This window comes from Dermacentor albipictus, chromosome 5, assembly GCF_038994185.2.
Source record: "Dermacentor albipictus isolate Rhodes 1998 colony chromosome 5, USDA_Dalb.pri_finalv2, whole genome shotgun sequence".
Taxonomy (NCBI): domain Eukaryota; kingdom Metazoa; phylum Arthropoda; class Arachnida; order Ixodida; family Ixodidae; genus Dermacentor; species Dermacentor albipictus.
The window spans coordinates 153,615,025-153,635,593 of NC_091825.1; the positions used below are offsets into that span (position 1 = coordinate 153,615,025).

The 20,569-nt window shown below is 42.7% G+C and overlaps 1 protein-coding gene across 4 annotated transcripts in view; it reads left to right on the plus strand.

Annotated features, from left to right (window-relative positions):
- The window catches only part of Itpr (Inositol 1,4,5,-trisphosphate receptor), a 153,156-nt gene that overhangs the window by 19,806 nt on the left and 112,781 nt on the right, over positions 1-20,569 (plus strand). For all 4 annotated transcript variants that reach the window (XM_065432316.2, XM_065432318.2, XM_065432317.2 and 1 more), the window contains exons 9-17: positions 4,179-4,403; positions 6,802-7,235; positions 8,022-8,189; positions 10,353-10,448; positions 11,540-11,695; positions 15,380-15,530; positions 16,149-16,269; positions 17,468-17,634; positions 18,572-18,686. In XM_065432316.2, coding sequence (XP_065288388.1) covers positions 4,179-4,403; positions 6,802-7,235; positions 8,022-8,189; positions 10,353-10,448; positions 11,540-11,695; positions 15,380-15,530; positions 16,149-16,269; positions 17,468-17,634; positions 18,572-18,686 — 1,633 coding nt within the window. The remainder of the gene's footprint in view (positions 1-4,178; positions 4,404-6,801; positions 7,236-8,021; positions 8,190-10,352; positions 10,449-11,539; positions 11,696-15,379; positions 15,531-16,148; positions 16,270-17,467; positions 17,635-18,571; positions 18,687-20,569) is intronic.

The following is a 20,569-nucleotide window of genomic DNA, read 5'->3' on the forward strand; positions in this document are numbered from 1 at the left end:
TTGGGCCCGAGAGCATCAAGGCCGGGTCCCTCAAGATTCATGTTAGGCTGTATGTGCCAAATCCCCACAGATTCTTCAAGCGTCAAAGGTTTGGCCACAGTTCACAGAACTGTTGAGGCTGGCTGACTTTTGCCAAGTGTAGTGGCAATGAACACTCCTCTGAAACCTGCCAGAACACTCCACACTGTGTCAACTGTGATGGCAAGCATGCCGCATACTCGTGGTCTTTCCCGTCTTGGAAAAAGGAAAAAGAAATCATCACAATCAAAGTAAGGGAAAATATAATGTTTATGGAGGCTTGCAGGTGGGTGTCATACCTGCCAGCAAATAGCTTTGCCGAAGTGGTGCGTCAAGGGGTGGTGCCACAATGGCTCCCGGCGACTGTCTGGCCCATACGCAAAAAGGAAATAAAAATGAACCTTACAACTGTCTATTTAACATGGTGGAATTTCAGGCTGCACTAAATTGTTGCAATTATTCGGCTCCTGGAAGCGATCGAATAGTTTACGAGATGATCAAATACTTACACGTCGAAACACACAAAACACTACTACCACTTTTTAATGCCATATTCTCTGCCAGTCATATCCCATCTGCCTGGAAGCAAGTAGTCATAATTCCTTTTCTCAAAGAGGGCAAGGATCTGACTTCGGCCAGCACCTACAGGCCTATAGCCCTGACAAGCTGCTTATGCAAACTCTTTGAGAAAATGGTAAACAGACGCCTAATCCATCATCTTGAAAGCAACAAAACACTAGACTCCTTGCAGTGTGGTTTTAGGGAAGGTAGATCCACAACAGATCACCTTGTCCGCATCAAGGTGAATGTCTGAGATGCCTTTGTGCACAAACAGTTTTTATTATTGGTATTTTTAGATATGGAGAAGGCATATGACACAACTTGGCGTTTTGGAATTCATGTTCTGGCAGGTATGGGTGTCCGAGGCAATGTCTTGAACGTGATTTAAAGCTACCTCTCTAATCATACGTTCCGTGCCAGGGTTGGTAATGTGTTATCTTGTCCATTTACACAGGAAACGGGTGTACCACAAGGTGGTGTGCTGAGCTGCACCCTATTCATTGTAAAAATGAATTTCCTTTGTAGGGTCATACCATGCACAATGTTTTATTATGTGTATGTGAATGACGTGCAAATAGGATTTAAATCATGTAATATTTCTAGCTGTGAGTGATGTGTACAGCTTGGCCTAAACAAATTGTATAAGTGGGCTGACGAGAATGGATTTAATTAAACCCCCAAAAAAGCATGTGCATTCTATTCTCGAAAAAGAGAGGTATACTACCTGACCCTGCTATCTTAATGGACAAGACTATCTGTCAGCCACAAACATAAATTTTTAGGAACTATCTTAGACTCCAAACTCACATTTGTTCCTCACCTTAGGTATCTGAGAGTGAGGTGCCTGAAGGCAATGAATTTACTGAGCCTCTTGTCACGCACATCTTAGGGAAGTGACAGGAGATGCCTTTTGAGCCTCTACAAAAGCCCTATATGGTCCCGCCTCATCTATGGAGCTATAGCATATAGCTCTGCTGCGTCTAGTGCTTTGAAGATGCTAGATCCCATTCATGACTTGGGTGTACGCCTGGCTACAGGTACTTTTAGGACAAACCCTGTAGAAAGCCTCTATGTGGAGTCTAATGAATTGTCATTACATCTCCAAAGGACATATCTAAGTTTTTCCTATGCTGTCAATGTTAAATAAGACGTGGAGCATTCATGTCATTCATCTATTTGTAATGTGTCTACTGCCAAACTATTTCGTAACCACCCAGCTATTAGGGCTCTGTTGAACATATGTTTAATAGCACTGGCAGAAGAAACAGGTGTTCCAGTTCCAGAGAATGTCCTAATGGCGCCCACTCACCTGCCCCACCATGGGAATGGCTGACCATTGAATGTGACATCTCTTTTCTAGAAATATTAGAGCGTGCTCCAGAAGCACATATACAATTCCATTCAGGAGAAGTACTCCTATACAGAATACTATACAGATGCTTCCAAGTCCTCTAATGGAGTTCCTTATGCAGCTCTTGGACCTTGATTTTCAATATCCGGGGCACTAAATTCACACACACGTATCTTTACAGCGGAAGCCTACACTATACTCTCGGCTATTCAAAACATAGGGCTCACAAATCTCACTAGGGCTGTTGTGTTTACAGATTCATTAAGTGTAATCAGAGCCCTACATAGTCAAAGAAAACATAAGAACTAAGTTTTTAGTGAGCTGTACAGTCTGTACTGCTCTGCATATATATGCAATCAAGTGATTGTCATGTGCTGGGTACCTGGTCATAAAAGTATAAAAGGCAATGAAGCTGTTGATGAAGGCACTATGTCAGTAACTTTTAGCGACACAGATACAAACATTCCTGTCCCTTCCACAGATCTCAAGTCTTTTCTGCACCATAAGATAGGGAAACATTGGCAAGTACAGTGGAATATCCAAGTATTGAATAAGCTGCACATGATAAAACCAAAACTTGGGAAACTGGATAACTGGAAAAACAGCACGATATAAGGAAGTACTTCTTTGTCAATTAAGAATAGGACCTACTTACAGTACTCACTCTTACCTTTTGACTGGCAGCGGTCCTCGGACTTGTAGTAAGTGTAGCAATAATCTCACAGTTCTCCATGTTCTTTTTCAATGCCCTGCAATAGAAGCAGAGAGGAAAAAAAATATTTCCCTTCTGCATATAGTGAAAACATACCCCTACACCCGGCATTTTTTCTTAGCAATGAACCGCTTTTTATTCTGCAAATTGTCTTGGAGCTTTTAGCTGAAATGGACACCCTGAAAATCATTTGGCCAGGTAATTTTAACACATGATTAACAGCCCTTGTATGCAAGAGCTCTTTTGAAGTTCTTGTGTCACTGTTACGCTTTGTTGCATCATGTTTTAACGAAACCTTGTTGCCACAGCCTACATCACTAACTAGACAGTGTCATTATTTTAGTAACTATATGTTTTATGCAATTCACAGCCAGTTTTCTAGACCCTTTTACAGCCATGTCACTTCCACCATGACGATTCATTGTCCATGCTATCCACAATACATTGTTAATATTACCATGTGTCATGGTGCTCTTTGGTCATCACTGGCCCTTGCGCCATAAAACACAACACATCAAGGCACAGATTGGCGAGAACAAATAGCGAGAATTACTCCATTTCTTAAGTAAACATGAGTCAAATATACAATCTTTTAGAATAACAGCTTACTAGCCTAATTATTTATCGTTGACTACATAATTTTGATGTTCCAACATGTTAAAATAACTAAACTTGCTAATAAATTCATGCGGATGTCATTATTCGATATTTGAGGCCAAGTATTCGTATTCCATTCATATGCGGAAATTTTGCTTTTCGTGCACCCTGACCTGCAATGCAATAGATAACCTTACTGACGATTGAAAGTTGCTGTTTGAATCCTCTAGGAACCAGCAGCTGGGTTAGGTGGAAGAATTGTGCTGATTCAAGCTGCTGACCACGGCTGTTAGTGAGGGTTAAGAGTACACTGAATTGGGAAATCCAGAGTACTTGCTTCGCATGAACAGTCCTGCAGCTTTTATACTGCGGGAAAAAATGGCTGGAATTGAATGAGGCAAACGATAAATTGTTCAGATAAAGGAATGCTCCATGAAACCTTAATTTGGAAGTTGACAACTGTACTTCCTTTTCTTCATCATTTATTTTTTTCTACAAAAAAGAAAACCCAGAAGGACATCCGGAACTTCTTCCATCGTGAATAAATTTCTAAAAATGAGTTTCTGGGTCTGTAACATGCTGATTTCATTTGTTTTTTGATGATAAGAATTTCGGGTGATACAAATATTTTACGCAACCCCTTGAGATTTCTATCACCGAGGTTTTACTGTAGACCAGTATGATTCTTGGGAAAAGATTTTGCCTCCCATTCTTGCATTTATGTGCATGTGTTTAGGCTCCAACTCAGTTTTCTTGCCAGAAAATGTATAATTCAGAGAAATCTAGGTACCAGAAAACATAACATCCGCACTAGTGCAGCACATAGTACACCATGGTTTGCCATTATATCATGTGTTGAATATTGCTTTCTCTTGGAAGCGTGATGTGACATTGCTATCAGTGCTGTTCCTGTAGCCCTTGTTGTCATGTCATGTCTAGGTTTTGCAGACACTGGTTGGTGCTTTGGAAAGTGGCCGTGCAGGTGTCACGGAGCGTCGTTCGCTGCTGCAACTGCTTCAGGAAGTCATCTATTTCACAGCCAGTCGTGAGGGAGATCCAAACAAATCTGACCCTCTCGAACTAGTAGTGACTAAACCCAACCGGGAACGGCAAAAGCTGCTGCGTGAGCAGAATGTTCTTCGGCAGCTGTTCCACATCTTGCAGGTACTCCTTCATTGTACTTTTGCAGCCTTGAACTCTCTGTTACGAGATTTTCCATAGAGTAATATTTCTTCTGCGACAAGTCTACGAGCTGTACAATAAAATACAGAAGTTCTTATCAGTCAGCACAGAAGTTAAGAAATAGCTGTTATAGTGTTGAATGGCACAACAATTCTAACACCAGCTTGTGTCAGGCCAAGCCATGTGAGAAGTTAAGCAGACAAGGTTTATTGTCACATCATTACCAGTCCGCATGCCATCAGTGTACTTGTACAGTAAACTCTTGTTACACCGAACCCTGATAATCTGACAAAAAATGTCTGTTTTATTCAAAGTCCGTAATATCCGAAACGCCTCACTTTCGAAACTTTGGTCCCGATGTGTAAGAATGATATTGCAATGAGTGAGTGACGAACATACAAAGTAAAAAACGAACAAGAAAGGTTGCAGTTTCACCTGAGAGGCGAAGCATCGATTGTGATAGCAAATTAGTAGACAGCTATGCGAAGTAAAGATAGTTGTTTTATCGGTGGTATAAAGTTGTGAACATTCGCTTACTAACCAAATTAACAAGCATGGTGTCACGTGTTTGCAGGTAAACATGAACACATCTTGCTTGATGATCGCAGAAAGTAGCTGTCAGAACGTTGAAATGAGGGATTGCGGCAGCAGTAGCGATTGAATTGACCTTCGTGTATCTCTCGCTTCAACGCAGACAAAGCGTTGAAAGCAAAGCACATACGAAGCTACCGGCACTGCGTGCACTCTGCAAGCATTGCAGATCTTTTCCAAGATGAGGCCCGCACGGGTGCGCACTTTGTCCACATCGCAGATCACTTTCAAGATGTGGCCCCCACACAGCCGCGCCATAAGCAGCAGCCACTGGAGTAGAATTCCCCTCTCCCTCGCCTCCCTCCAATGCCTCGCATGCAAAAGACGGAGCACTTTCCACCCGACTTCCTCTCTCTCTCTCTTGCATACGCGCGCAATGTTGAGCCACGATTGTCTGCTGACCCTAGCATGTCAGTTGCCAGCCTGTGTTTACCCGGCAAAAAGTCTGTTTTATACACCCGATTTTGACAAAAATTGCCACTTATTTCATCCTCTGTAGCTGATAGTCCATTGTAGTGTGGTCCGTTAGAAGCAAACTTCATTGCATTAATAAAATAGGTAGAGCAAACTAAGGTTGAAAGATGGTCCGTTATATCCAAAAGTCTGTTGTACATGGGTCCGTTGGAATGAGTGTAGACTCTATATACTTATGGAAATTAGGGAAGTTCACGGAATAGACCCTTTTCCTCGTTCACAAGCTTGCTTCTCTGCTTTGCACATTTGCCCGACTATTGGCAGCACTGGTCATGGTGCAAATGAAGGTAACATGCTAGCTGTACATGCTGGGGCTTGTCTCTTGTATGGTCGCATTGCTAGAGACATGTCTGCATTTCTTTTTCTATTATAAGACAAGCAATCTGCGCATGTACCCACTGTGTGTAATAATGACTATGTCACCATTAGTTTGACAAACTCCCTCACAGGAAAACTACCATTAACTATGAAAGAGGTTCATTGCTTCTGTGGAGACAGTGAGGTCAGTCAGACTGTCTCCAGTTTATTGAAGGGTTCCATGGCAGTGCATGATGTCCAAGTAGAGATAGGAGAGAAGACGGTGTCTCGGTTGCAGCCATAGTGCTCAGGAACCGGCTTTGTTCTTTACGTGTGCCTCGCATGCTCCTCGAGTTGGTGGCAGTGGGGTTGTCACACCATGAAGACTATTCATACAATTGAAAACACGTACGAACACCTGTGAGTTTAGTGTTGTTTGATTTATTGACCTCCTGATGTCATGGTAGTAGCCCTTTTTTTCGCCTGAACCATTCTAATTGTCTGAAGCTTTCTCAAGTAATGCTAATGAAAACTTGCATGTTCTTCAGGTAGCCCAGTTTCGCTAATTCTGTGGGATAATGGAAACAAATTATTATTGTTTCATTCTTTCAGTTTGATTTAAATGTTGGAAAAACTATTGTCCTTGGCAAACAGTCCTATTCTCTATTTTCTGCATTACATATGGTGTAAAAGTGTTTTCAGTTAGGGATTTAGCTTTGACATATAGTATTAAGTACACAGTTTAAAACCTTCTGTGCTATGCACTCTTTGTTTTTTGCTCTGTCAGGCCTTATATTGGAAAGAGGAATATGCAGCACACAGCCACAGTGCACATTTGCATAAAGTGAATGATATGGAGATTTGTGAGTGTTATGTCAGTGTCCTGCAAATCGTGCAGAAAATGAATTGATTCCATTGCCTAGTAAAGCACTACAAATTTCACATTGATTTCTGTGTACCAAGTACCCGTACAAGTTTGCAGATATGTAATCTCATGTCTTGGCTTATTGATTAACAGGCGCCGTTCACAGACAATGGGCAGGGCCCACTGCTGCGCATGGAGGACCTTGCAGACCCACGCTATGCACCTTACAAGCACATGTGCCGTCTCTGCTATCGTATCCTGAGACTGTCCCAGCAGGACTACCGCAAGAACCAGGAGTACATTGCCAAGTGGTTTGGGTTCATGCAGAAGCAGATTGGCTATGATGTGCTGGCTGAAGACACTATCACAGCGCTGTTGCACAGCAATCGCAAGCTTCTTGAGAAGCACATTACAGCAGCTGAAATCGAGACATTTGTCAGTTTGGTGCGGCAAAACAGAGAGAGTCGTTTTCTCGACTACCTTTCAGACCTCTGTATTTCCAACAAGCAGGCCATCCCTGTCACCCAGGAGCTCATCTGCAAGGCTGTGCTTTCACCCCACAATGCTGACATCCTGATTGAAACCAGGTAGGATCTGCAGGAGATGCATTTCTTGGTGTTATGCCCTAGCATAGAAGCTGCAATTGAGGGAACAACTAATGTCAGCTGGAGTACGGAGCACGATACATTAGCCTAGCGAGGACGATTCTTAATGCACAACTGCTGTGCTGCTGAGCTTGAGGTTATGGGTTTGATCCGGGCTGTGGTGGCCTCATTTCGATAAGGATGAAATGCAAAAACACTTGTGTACTTAAATTTAAGTGCATGTTAAAGTACCCCAGATTAATTTTGACCCCTGATGGTCAAAATTAATCTGGAGTCCCCCATTATGTTGAGCCTGACAATGAGATTTATGTTTTGGCATGTAAAATCCCAGAATTTAAGTTTTAATTTTGGCACCTCTGCTAGGGGAAATTGGTCTCACTTTTACGAATAAAGTATTGCTATGTGACGTGGCACACGTGGCCAGGTGTTTGAAAGCGCTGCTTGCACGAGAGATGAACTGGTAAGGTTGTCATTCTTTTGAGCTGTGCATGCGTCTGTAACTTAGTGGGTAGAGCATTTGCTGCTGTGCTGATGGACTTGGGCTCAAAACCCACCATTGGACACATACGCTTTATTGTTCTTAGTATTGAGGCTAATCAGCTGGACGTATAAAGATGTACGACAGAAACCCATGCGTCTATCCTAACAATGCTTTGCATTAAAACGCGAAAACACTTCATTACAGTTTCTGGCCTAACCACCTCCACTGCTGTACGATAGTGCAAATTGTGCGAGTGTCGTGAAGAGGGACATTCCTTCTGTTTTCAGGGTGGTCCGCAGCCAGGTTGAGCTGGAGATGGAAGGGGGCCCACCAACCTTAGCTGTGGAGGAGCAGGTGCTGCTGCTGTGGGACAGCGGCCGGGAGGCGCGCAGCATCGTGGAGTTGGCACAGGACACTGAGTGCCTTAGTGCACGAGCCACGCTCGACTACTACAGGTTAGGGTGGGCTGGCAGCTGTCAACAGCCAACGATCTTGGCCAGATCAAAATAACACATCTACAAATTTATGTGTCAAGGCCAAATGAGTGGTCACAGCAAAAAGTAAACATTTGAGGAAAAGTGTTTTTGTTGGTTCACATCTTATGTATCTGCGAGGTGTTTTCTTCCCCCTGTTTTACGCAGACAAGAGATCTTGCATTTTATTGCTGTAACGTACAAAGGGATTGTGGCAGGGGACAACTATGCATTTTTATTTCTCTGTTACGGACGGACGAAATCATCGGCTCACGGTGAAGTGCCACATGCCATGCATTGTGAGGTCACTGGATGTTCAGATGGCCTTCACAATACAGCATGTGATACATGAACTGCATGGTTCCTTGCATTGGCATTCTTTGTGATGGGCGTGAGATGATTAGATTCTTTGAGGTGCTGTATTACATCGGTGCATTTTATAAAAGACAAGGCTGCTTGCAAACACACAAAAGATGACTTTATCAATAACAGAAACTGACACTTACTTTTTAAGACACCACACAACCTCGGAGTTAGGTTACGCTAACATTACATATAAAATACAGAAAGATGGCTAAGGCATGTGACACATTGATAAGCTACGTAGTCAACAGAGAGTTCACTGAGTTATCAAGGGATAACAAAAGCAAAGAAAGTCAGGCGCAAATAGCAAATTCATCAGTTAGCTCTGATGATAGCCTTTGAGCAGTACAGATCAGGATGGCGTGAACCAAAATAGGTAGTAGTCGGAGGTGAGTAGCCAGCTAGGGGCAGCCTACATTATGATGCATTCGACTGTCAGCTTGTGTCCGAGAAGTCATCTTAGCAGGACATCCCAGGCTCTGCAGAAGACAAGCAGTGTTCGAGTGGAAGTCGCTAGGGTACAAGTTCAGACACCTGGCAACCCGCTCTTCTGCACCTCGTTGCCCTGCTTCAGGAGAGTCGTCACGGCTATGCAGACTGCTACGAAGAAGACGCCAGGTTGTCGGAAGGTGCAGATCTGGCCTGGTGGAGGCATCGCGAGCTTGGGTCCAAACGCCTGTCAAGCTCACATCTCTGCACCCTAGCTGCCTTCCCTTCTTCCAGCCCTTCTCCCTTCTCTCTCTCCTCTCTCCTTTCTTCTTCACCTTCTGCATTTGCACCCTGTGTACTGTGCCAGTTGGTGCTTCTCTTTTTTTTCATTGTGACACCTGGCGCAATCGTTTCAAACTTGTGCAGCACATCGTCTTTGTCATCATCTATTGCTCCCGGCCATTCGACGCACCATACTTGTGTCGTCTCATACATTTCACCTATCACATGGCATTGCTCAGCTTCTTCACATAGGCCGAGTTCATTCTGCCCTTCAATGTTGTCTGCACTGTGAGGCAGTGGTGCACCGATGTCCTCCTGAGTGAGAGCATTGTAAAAAGTAAGGGTGATGCAGACGAGCTCTCCAGATGCTGTGCTTCAATATGAACATTTGATTTGTATTAAAATTATGGTTCCTGATTTGTATTAAAATTATGGTTCCTGCAGGCACCACACTTTTTGCTACTGCTACCTGCAACATATTTCTCATGACGAATTGTTAGTCTCGTGATACTTTTCCAATTTCAGCACAAGGATAAGCAAACTGATGTGTATCAAATGCAAATATAGTGTTAGTTTTCATATTGGCATGCCATTATATGAAGTCACTGAGCATGTGCTGGTGGGCGAGTTGCCTATGCATGATTACAACGAAGGCGCCAAATAAACGAAGGTGCCATTATATGCAAGATGGTGTGGCAGTAACCTTAGTCAGCATCATGAACTAAGAAAAAGGGTAGGGCTGTCTTGGCTGGTAATGTAAAGCTGTTAGGTAGTTTTGATTAGGGGATGCAAGCAGCTTGCATACTGAAACACCCAAAGTCTGCTTAGCTCTTGCTGAGACCTAAGTGGCTTGTGTACGCAAGCGGAACTCAAGCCTTTTGCATCCCAAATTCTAAAACTCTCTATTTTGCCTTTCCTTTTAAGCCCCTTTTGGCCTTTCACTTTTTTGTGCTTTTTTTTGAGGAGGCTCTTGATTGACCTCCAGCTGTCTTATTCAGGACACCGGTCCTCTCAAGATAAGGAGCCTGTAACAGGTGTTTTAAACAATCCCGTATTTTTTGTCCTGTACAGGCACCAACTCGACCTATTCTCAGGCATGTGCTTGGACAGGCAGTACTTGGCTATCAACAGCCTGTCGCCTCACCTGGATATTGAGCTGATCCACAAGTGAGAATGTTTCCATGGCAGCAGCCTAATTTCCGATGACTGCATGTAACACACTGAACTGTTTTATTATATAATTTCTAAATTGTAGCAGAATATTGCCAGTTGTTTCTAGCAGTTTCTCTTCTGTTAAAACGGAAACAAGGTCAGTGGTTTTGCTAGGATAAAATTGTGTTTAAGCTTCTAGAAAAATTGGCATAATTTCTTTTGTAGATGAAACTGGGAGGCTGGCAGTGCAAAGTATCAGACATGAAAATGAAAGACTCGAGATGAAACAGTGGATATTGCGCTGTTTCTTTCTTTTGCCTTTCTGAAATGCATTTCTCAAACGCATTGTTTGTAGGATTGTTGATGTGCTTTCTATCTCATAGTTTGCCTTCTCATGTGTGTGCTGGTTAAGAATGCAAAATGTAGCTGTAATGAAAAAGCTATGCATGAAAAGCGTGCATAGATTATATGAACAGAAGATCAAAAAAATTTTTCTTGGCAGTCATTGGCATTATGTGTTGCACAAGCTGCAGATGTGTGAAAATGAGAGTGGAAAGCAATTGTAAGGCCTAATGTCACTCTTTTGTTTTGTTGATAAATTGAACATATTTATATTGAATCACCTTTGATGGATGGCCTGATTCTGTTTCTTCAGCTTGATGGCTTCCAAGAGGGGACACACAAAAATGAAACTTGTGGTGTGCGATTTAACAAATTGTAGCAGATCATTTGGGGTGGCGGTGGAATGACAAGCGGGGAAGCAGATGCAAACAAAAGTACCATGCAAAACTTCAAAAATTTAGAATTTTAGTTGCGGGGATTACATGCAGTACATGCACATTATGTTACACCCAAGCCTACACTATTTAACAAAATTACACATGTCAATGCCATAATTACTTCTGTTTAAATTTTTAAGAAATAGGTGGTATATTGTAACTGTGTTGCAGCATGCTGATTGCTTTTTTTGTCTGGTTTGTACGTCATTTCTCTTGTATTAAAATTCATTGACTAACTTATCAGATGGACAAAGCATAGTACTCAACCCATTTTTTGATGCTTATCGATTCTAAAGCATGGCCTTTGGGTGCTATCAATGCTTGCAGGTGCATGGCAGATGAAAACCTGCCATATGAGTTGCGGGCAGCATTTTGTCGACTCATGCTGCACATGCATGTGGATAGGGACCCTCAGGAGCTGATCACACCTGTCAAGTATGCACGCCTCTGGTCCGACATTCCTGAGCAGCTTTCCATTCAGGAGTGAGTAACCCTGTGCCAACCTTAATTTCCTCAATGCTTTCTCAATGCCTTCTTTGGTTGGCATATTTACTTTGGGCATTTTTTCAAGCTGATAGCACTCAAATTTTTTTTTTGCCAACTTCTATGCTGCAGGTTGGTTTCTAAAACATTGAAACAGTAGAGGAGTAACTGCAGTATGTAATTAAGATATATGTATTTTTTTAACTATCTACTTCTAGCCATGCACACGCAAGAGGCAAAATGTACACACCCCTTGCCTTAATTGTTCTCGTTGTTGCTATATTAAAATTAAGTATATTAATAGGCAAATAGAATAGTCAGGCATACAACTTTGCAGTAGACCTGCTGACATGTACTCCGTACATTTATTGGTTAGGTCTATTGGTTATAATGCTATGAGGCATGGGTGCCCAGGGTCAAGGGTAGGGTCCTACAACTGCAAAGCTTCAATTCATGAATAAAGCACAGACAGACACTGGCAAATATACCCATAAATTCCTTGAGCAGAGCCCCTCGTCAGTGTGAAGACCACCCAAGTGACAGTCTGCATGAGGAAGTTCATTGCTGCTCCAGAACCTTAAGCGAAAATTACATTTGAGCAAATAGAAGTAGCCTTGGAAGGGAATGCCAGACCCTTAGGTGACACAGGACGGCTCACCCAAGAACAGGCTCTTGGCAGCCGTCTTTCAAAACTGAAGACCGTGGTCTAAGGAGCTAGGCTTACAAGCTCGGACCCTGATAACCAAGGTCGTCTTCATGATCTGGCAGAGCAAACAGAACTGGAGCCAAGCGGACTGCTGGTTCAGCAAAGAAGTAACAAGAAGGTACCATGGCTACCTTATCCCCTCTGACACCTGGCACTGGAGAAGGTACAGTGCTCACGGAATGAAACGCGACAGCGAGTATTTGGCAGAACCCAGCATATGTGCAGAGAACTCGAGAGTACCATGTCATGTCGCTATGAATCTGGTCACTAAAGGTGATTCTGACTCCGCTCTAAGTGTACACACCAAAGTTACGTCGATGTGACACAAACTGCAGCCGGTACAAACGAAAGTCTGGGCATTAGTTAGCCCTAAATTGACGCGTTTCATTCCGTGAGCACTGTACACTACCACCCAACTGCAGGCCATGCCGGATTTTTCAAAACCATGAGACGTGTCTCAGCATGGTTCGTCTGGCTGGGCATTCGGGCTGACATATCAAAGTATGTGCCGTGCTGTGCTGTCTGTCAGCACATAAAAGCTCAATGCCAGAAACCTGAGGGCCTTTGAGGATTCAGTGGGCCACAGCTCCCATGGAAGAGCTTAGTGTCTATATTATCGGGCCCTTGCCATCTGCACCTCGTCGCCACTAATACTTGCTGGTGGTTATCGAAAAATTCGCTAAGTTTCCAGAGCTCTTCCCTATGCAAGCGGCAACAAGTACGAAAATCTTAGAGTGTACGGTTGCAGTTTTCTGTCACCGTGGCACACCTGTGGCCATCACAAATGAGAATGGGAAGCCCTTTGTGAGCACTTCATGGGGTAATCTCCTAAAACACTGGGGTATCTAAGACCGTCACACTGTGCCATATCGATCAGTGATACAACTGGACGAGTGCCATAATGGCACCATTTGGCAGTCACTACGAGCGCACTGCTCAAACCACAAGGACTGGTACCAGCACATGCCTGACGTCGACCTTGCCATGCGTACTGCAGGTCAGTGGATATATTCCAGCCTTGCTCTGTTACGGTCATGAGCACCACACCTCATGGGAACCCGCAAGTGACAAGATAAGAGCCTCTGGCAGCAGCACACCGTGCCTTTGCATCAGAACTCCAGCAGTGCCTTGAAGAGGTCCTCAAGTTTGCTCAGAAACATCAAGCAGCTGCTTGGCAAGTGCAGAAGGCCGGTTACAACCGTCATCGGCAGCCAACAGCCATTAGGGATTATGGCATCGTGCTTTTGGATAGTCATGCCTTGAGTGATGCTATGAAGGGTCTCCCAGCCAAGTTGGCACCACGGAGACGTGGACCTTATCGCGTGGTCAAGCGGTTAGGTGACATTGACTTTGTTTTGAGTGGCCCTACTATGGGACATTGTCGAACTATTGCCCACACAGACCAGTTGGTGCTTTACCATGAACCACAGCTTCTCTCTTCCCATACTCCTTAACGTTCTGAGGGGGGAGAGCCCTGAGGAGAGAGTGGTGGCAAAAGTGGACAGAGAGCTCCAAGTGAGGCAAGGCAAGGCGAAAGAGAAAGTAAGATGCAGATGGTATGCAGTGTGTGTTGCGAGTGAGGTGCACGGATGGTAGAAAGAGGGAAAGGAAGATGCGAGTGACATTAAGTGTGTGTTGTGGTGTGCACGGATAGACAGAATGTAGACACTGTGGGCGAAAAGCCACTAAGTGCGACTCTTTCCACCAATAAAGTGAATGTTTGCGACGAACATGTCTGCCTGTAGTTGTTCGTAACATATGCATACATACATATAGGGCATGATGCCAACGCTGACACTGCAAGTGTGGCTGGAGTGTCTCTATAATTGCTATCACAATAAAACAGTCCAGCTAAAAGCAGATTCTCAAGTTTGTATGGTTAGCTCTAAAGCTGAACGCCTTGAGTGAAGTTCACATTCGGAGTGTGGATGTAAAAAGAGCCCAAGAAAATTTGTTTCCTTCGAACCCAAATTTGTTTCCACACCTTTATTGATTATTTCAAAATACTGCAAGCCAGAGCTATAGCTAAGTGGCAAACAGATAGAACAGAGAAGAATGACAAAAAAAGTAAAAGCAGTGTAGATAATGCTGTTTAGAGAAGAGCACAACTAACAAGTTAAATCATTCATAAAGGCCACAATACGAGTACTTCTTTTAGCTAACTGTACTCTAGGTTTCCCGAACTTGTTACACTTCCTAAGTTAAAATAAGTTTTGTATTATTATTACTATTATGTGAAAAGCAGCAGCTGCCATCATTAGAGGTTGAAATAAACCTTTTTTCTTTATTTTCATTAAAGAAAGAGAGAGAATGTACAATAAAGACCACAAACACGGCAATAAGAAAAGTCACCAGCAATCGATAATAAATGTTTTGCAATAGCTCTTTGGCAAAATCATGAGACATAAATACCACCTCTTTCTGCTAAAAAGCAATACAAGCCAGTGAACACTGTTTTTTCAGGTATGGAGCTGTGTTAATTTTCTGCCTTCTTATTTCATACTGCTTTAGTACAAAGACATTGCTTAGCAACTTTCATTGGGCAGGGTGACCTCAATGCTGACATCAGCCGAGGCTGGTTGCAACAGTGAAATTGCAGAAGAGCTTGGGCAGTGGCATGCAACATGCTTCCTGCTCTTTGGTTTGGTGTCAACAGCTGGCACTGAATTAACTGCTATTCTGAAGATTTTATGGATAAAGTGACATTTTACTAGGTGATTTCTAAAATAAAAATTTGGTTATTCTATGGAGAAAACCAAGCAATCTCTGATTACCTATTATACCTTATTTGATAATATTTTTGAAATTAAAGGTTCCAGCTCCCAGCATTGGGATGATGCTACCTGAAACTTAGACTTCTTGCTTTTTCTTGCGCTTGAATGACTGTTAACAAAAATCGCCATCATTGGACACATTTGCAATGTTGTATCCAGTTAGCTCATGCGTGTGTTATGTGACCTCTTATCACTTTGACGCAGCTATGATGCAAATCGCCATCCTGACTTAGGGAAGGAAGTGGTGCAACGCAAGTTCAAGCCCACCATCACCTTTGTAGAGGACTACCTTTGCAATGTGGTTGGACACGTGTGGTCTTTTGCAGATAGGGAGCAGAACAAGCTCACCTTTGAGGTTTGTTTTGTCTGTGTATTTAGTAGTTTCAAGAGTGGTGTAGCAACATCTCTGCCCATGAGAAAATTTAGAAGGGAAAAACGTTTCTTCATTCTATTGAACCCTAGGTCACAAAATTAATGTATTTTAAAAAGTGTGTAACATTTTTTACAATAATGTAATGTGTCAAGTCTTTTGCGCTAATAAATGGCTCTGCCTTCATCTGATGGGTTGGATTGCATATTGCAATTCTAGGCGAAGGAGTGTAGTGAAACAAGTGTTTTCATTTATCACTCACCTTTTAATTCATCTTGTCATTTTCATCATATGGCAGCTCCACTTGTGCCATAGAGGTAATGGATGTTGGTGTGTTCTTATATGACCCTTTATAGTGGTGCAGCTTGTGAAATTTTGACGTTATACATATATGACCAGTACATAGTGGTATATTTAATGTATCTATAATGTAAAATAAGCAAGCCCAATGTAATGCTCTCTAAGTGCATTTTTTAAAGCACAACATAAAGCATCGTATGACAATTTGGATATAATAGTGTTGAATAATCTAATCTGCAAGACAAATTAAGGCATGTGCAATTCATTGCAAAAATTCATTCTAGTCGTCGCTCCTCTTTTCAGGTTGTTAAACTTGCTCGAGAGCTCATCTACTTTGGTTTCTATAGCTTCAGTGACCTACTCCGTCTCACTAAAACGCTCCTCAACATACTTGACTGCGTACCTGAAGCTGCCATTGCCAATGGTGAGTGCTCACTTAGAATCCTTCAGCTGACTTTGCTGATGTCTGATTCTACTTTCTTGATAAACAAGCCCCTGAAAAGGAGTTGCAAAGTGAGTAGGATGGATATCCTGTCCATATTTGCCTTTGTCATTCCATGTGTTTGGTCTTTACTAATGTGACATTGCTCTTGTTTGTGATCCTGAGAACCTAATTGGTAAATGTGAAGAAATTCGCAGGCAGTTTTTTTTCATGACAAAGCAATGCTGCATCTGATAGCATGCTCGTCGTGCCCTGACTGGGAGTGCTTTGCTCTATGGCGTTTTTGTCTTTGTCTTTTAAGTATAATTTCTTCCTTATGATGTTGAAATGCCCATCTTTATCGTATATGATGCCGTATCATAGTTTCACTGCAGCTGCAATAATTTGCATATGGTTGAATGAATTGTCTAAATTGCTTGATTTCCCTGTCCATCTCAACCATGCAACTGTAAGTGCCATTTGATTGTGCTCTTCCTGCATGCTGTTAAAGGCAGCCAGTTGAACAGTCAGCATGAATGTGGCTGTTATTGCCCTTTCTTGAATTTCACAGCTCCGTTTGACTGCATGTAAAGATGTGCATGTTACTTGCAACATCTTGCTTGAAAAGCAGCCTTCTTGTGTAGTTGCTGATATGTTCTTGTTTGCCTGTGGTATGCACAATTGAGGATGTGTTAAATCCAAACAGTTCTATGGAGACCTGTAAGGTGTAGGGAGTTTCATGAAAGAAACATTTGCTTCAATGCATTGAGCTTCCAGTGGCCTGAGTTTTCATTTCATTCAGCTGTACACTACTATCTGCTTGCCTGATGTGACTGGCAAGTAGCCTGCCGGCAACCAGAATAGCAGTTTTACAAGCTTTGATCCCTACCTAAACTAGGATGAATTTGTCCTCAGCTGCAAAGTTTACTTTCTGATGAACCACGTGGCTGCTGTTGCACCAATCTGCTACCACTCAGGCAAATTTAAATATCCCACTTTTGAATTTTGTATGTTTGCTGAATTCTGCAAAAATTTATATACCTTTAAACATTGTTAGCTTGTGTACCTATTTGAATGCTGTTGTCATTTCTACATTGACTCTACTGACTACTTCAATATGTGTCGATTGTCGTTCTGTGGTATGTTTTAGCATGTGTCTCATCTGATCAGTGACTCTGAAGCATTTTGGGTACCTGTGCAGCCCAGGGCAGTGTATTGAAGTCTCTGGGAGATGTTGGCACAGTTGTCACAAACATGGTGCTTGGATCTAACACCTTGGCCAAGGCACCTACGCCAGCACCACGAAAAAGTGCTGCGGAGGACACCCTTGTTATGGACACAAAGCTCAAGATCATTGAGATCTTGCAGGCAAGCATACATTATTTTTAGTCTTGTAACTGTACTCGAAGATTTAGCATGTGGCTCTTACCTGATATTGTATTACTGCCCATGTGCCAAAAATGTAGTTAGCGAGAGGAAATAGCAGTCTTTTTTCCTTTAATTGCTGAATACAATATGTGGTGTTGTTCTGCTCCACACTTGTTTGGTAGAAGGGCAGTGCAGCTCTCATTCTTATTGCATTTCTTTTAAGTATTTAATCTCATTTGTTTCCATCATCATAGCTGCTGTATTATGTTTTCTTTTAATATACATTAGCATATTTTTTTGACTCCATCACACAATAATGAACATTAGTAGCTTGTACCTTCTACAAGATCACACCACCTATTTGGATTGTCCTAAATGGAAAATGAAGGAAATTGTTGAACCAAGCTGTATCAATACATGTCGCACTTCTAAAATAGAAAATAACATACTGAATCTGCTCTGTGTGCAAGAAAATGATGCAGAAATGAAGGGCAGGAATCAATACCACCATTGAATTCCTGCAGCAGCTTGGTGTGATTTCACTGACAGTGCCAACAACAGCCCTATGCTAATGAACTCTTTTTAGAAATAAAAGCAATGTTGCATTCAGAGAACAAATAAAAAATTGGTCTTGGATTCGGGTTTCAAGCCAAACATAAAGCCAAATTTAGGAAGGCACCAAAAAGGCTACGACATCTTGCAGTGATGCTTCCATTATAGCATTGCTCATAAAAAGAATTGTGAGGGCCAAATTCTGCGTTCAGTCGAAAAGATGTCTTTTAATCAGCTGTATTTTTTTTTCCGCCAAATAAATGCTGAGAGAGTTTCAAAAGTGCATTTTACCAGCCTGGTCGGATTTAGTGTTTCACTTTAGTACCTTTTAAGTAGATGAGGAAAGGTTCCGTGCTTATTTTTGTGGCCACTGCTTTGCACTCAGTTCATCTTGAATGTGAGGCTTGACTACCGCATCACGGGCCTGCTGACTATCTTCAAACGGGAGTTCCAGCAGAGCCACGAGAAAGATGACGAGACCATTGTTGTTGGTGACAAAGGTGTGTATGCATAGCTTGAAATTCTTGCCTAGCTTTTTGCTGCCATCACAAGAACAACACGAAGTGGATAGATCATTAATGTGAAGAGCACTCCAGACAAAACACAACTCCATATGTGGGCACATGACTAAGGTCATATCTGATAAAGCTCAACAGCCAACTTATTTTACTTATTTTCTCTTGATACAGTGAAAATGTTGCTGGTTTCTCTTTTTTACATATGATGTTGCTTTTATAAAGAACTCAAAAATAAGAAGTTATTGCCTGTAATGCATAATTGTGCAGTCATACGGTATTTTATAAATCTTGGTTTAGTGGAATTTTTGGGGTAATGAACTTCGTGACTTCACCATGAGTGCTTCCATATGAGACCATATATGACCTCCTCTGATTCAGCAATGTATTTCTGGAGTCAATACCTTTGTTTGATGAAGTCTTCAAGCATTGTACACATGCATTGTTCGGCTCTGTAAGGATTCGCATGGACATGCAATGCAAATTGCACAGCTCTGCCATTTTCCAGTCGCGCATCTTCTTTGCACCCACACTGGGCATGTCCAATTTATGCAGTTGAGGACACTCGGGTACAATAAAATGGGAAAAGGAGTAAGCCTTGGTGAGCTTATAGTGACAGCTGCGTCTGTTTGATTTTTGATAGGTATTTATGGCCAACTGGTGGTGTCTGGGTCGTAATAATGGATCAGTAAGTGAGATGTGGCATATGTCTTCTCACACGATTTGTGTTTGTGCTGGCATATGCAGCTTAGCTAAGCTTTCATGCAGACTTTGACGCCTAGCTTGCCTCAACATATAGCTAGAAAAGTGTCAGCTAAGTATCGACGTTAAAGAAGACAAGGTTGATGTACGTGGTTGTTCAAGTGATCCGATGATTAAGTGTTGAGCATATGTCTCGGTTCTGTCTCTTTTTGATGCTTACACCTAATTCGTATCCTAATCGTGTTGTACATCACACGTATTTACCGTGATGACCATCAGGTCTCCTTGTCCGTCCTGCAATGTAGGAAGCGCTCGTATTCTTCAGAAGTTTCGGTCGCCACGAATCTGTTTTGGGTCATTCTCTTCTGCTAGGGTCCCCCCATGCAGCTTGACGTCCTGTGGCTCCTGGGGATGCAAATCACACATTTGGGTAACATGAGCCTTAATGATCCTTGGCTGTCTTCTTGCTGTGGCTGGCACGTGCATCAACACTTTCATTGTCCCGTCGAACATGCACAGCCTTGGTGCGATTGTTTCCTCTCTTCAGCATTGACAGCTGTATTTCAGTGTGATGGCATATCGCTGTTACGAATCCCTCGGAGGCAATTTATATAGCCTGGCGTTTTCAGCATGCCAGGCAGCGGTTGGTGAAGTCGAATATGTCACGCTGGTGATGCCAGAATTACCAAAGAGTTGCCTCCTATATAGTTTGGTGCATTGAACGTGGCTCACAGTTGGAAGGTGATCAGTTGTTGTCGCAGCGCTTGCATACAGGTGCATGGCGACTGAGCCCTTTTTTATATTTGGTGAAGCCACAAACTCAATACGCTCTCTTCAATGCACCCAATGTTTACGCCTGCATGCTGCAGACCAGCCAAGCTAGATCACGAGGGACAGCACCCACAGAAGCAGTTCTGTATTGTGTTTTTTTAAATCTTATTTTCTTCTTTTTCTCTCATCTTTCGCATTCCTTTCCTCTTTCCCCTGTACAGGGTAGCCAACTGGAGATATCCACTGGTTAACCTCCCTGTCTTTCCTTTGCTTGTATCTCCCTCACTCCAGTCTAGTGGCTTTGGCTTGAGATAGGACATCTTCTATTTCTGTGCCAAAGCCCACCGAATGCTGCTGGTCACGCTGACTGTGTCAAACTCTAGACTGTATGAGCG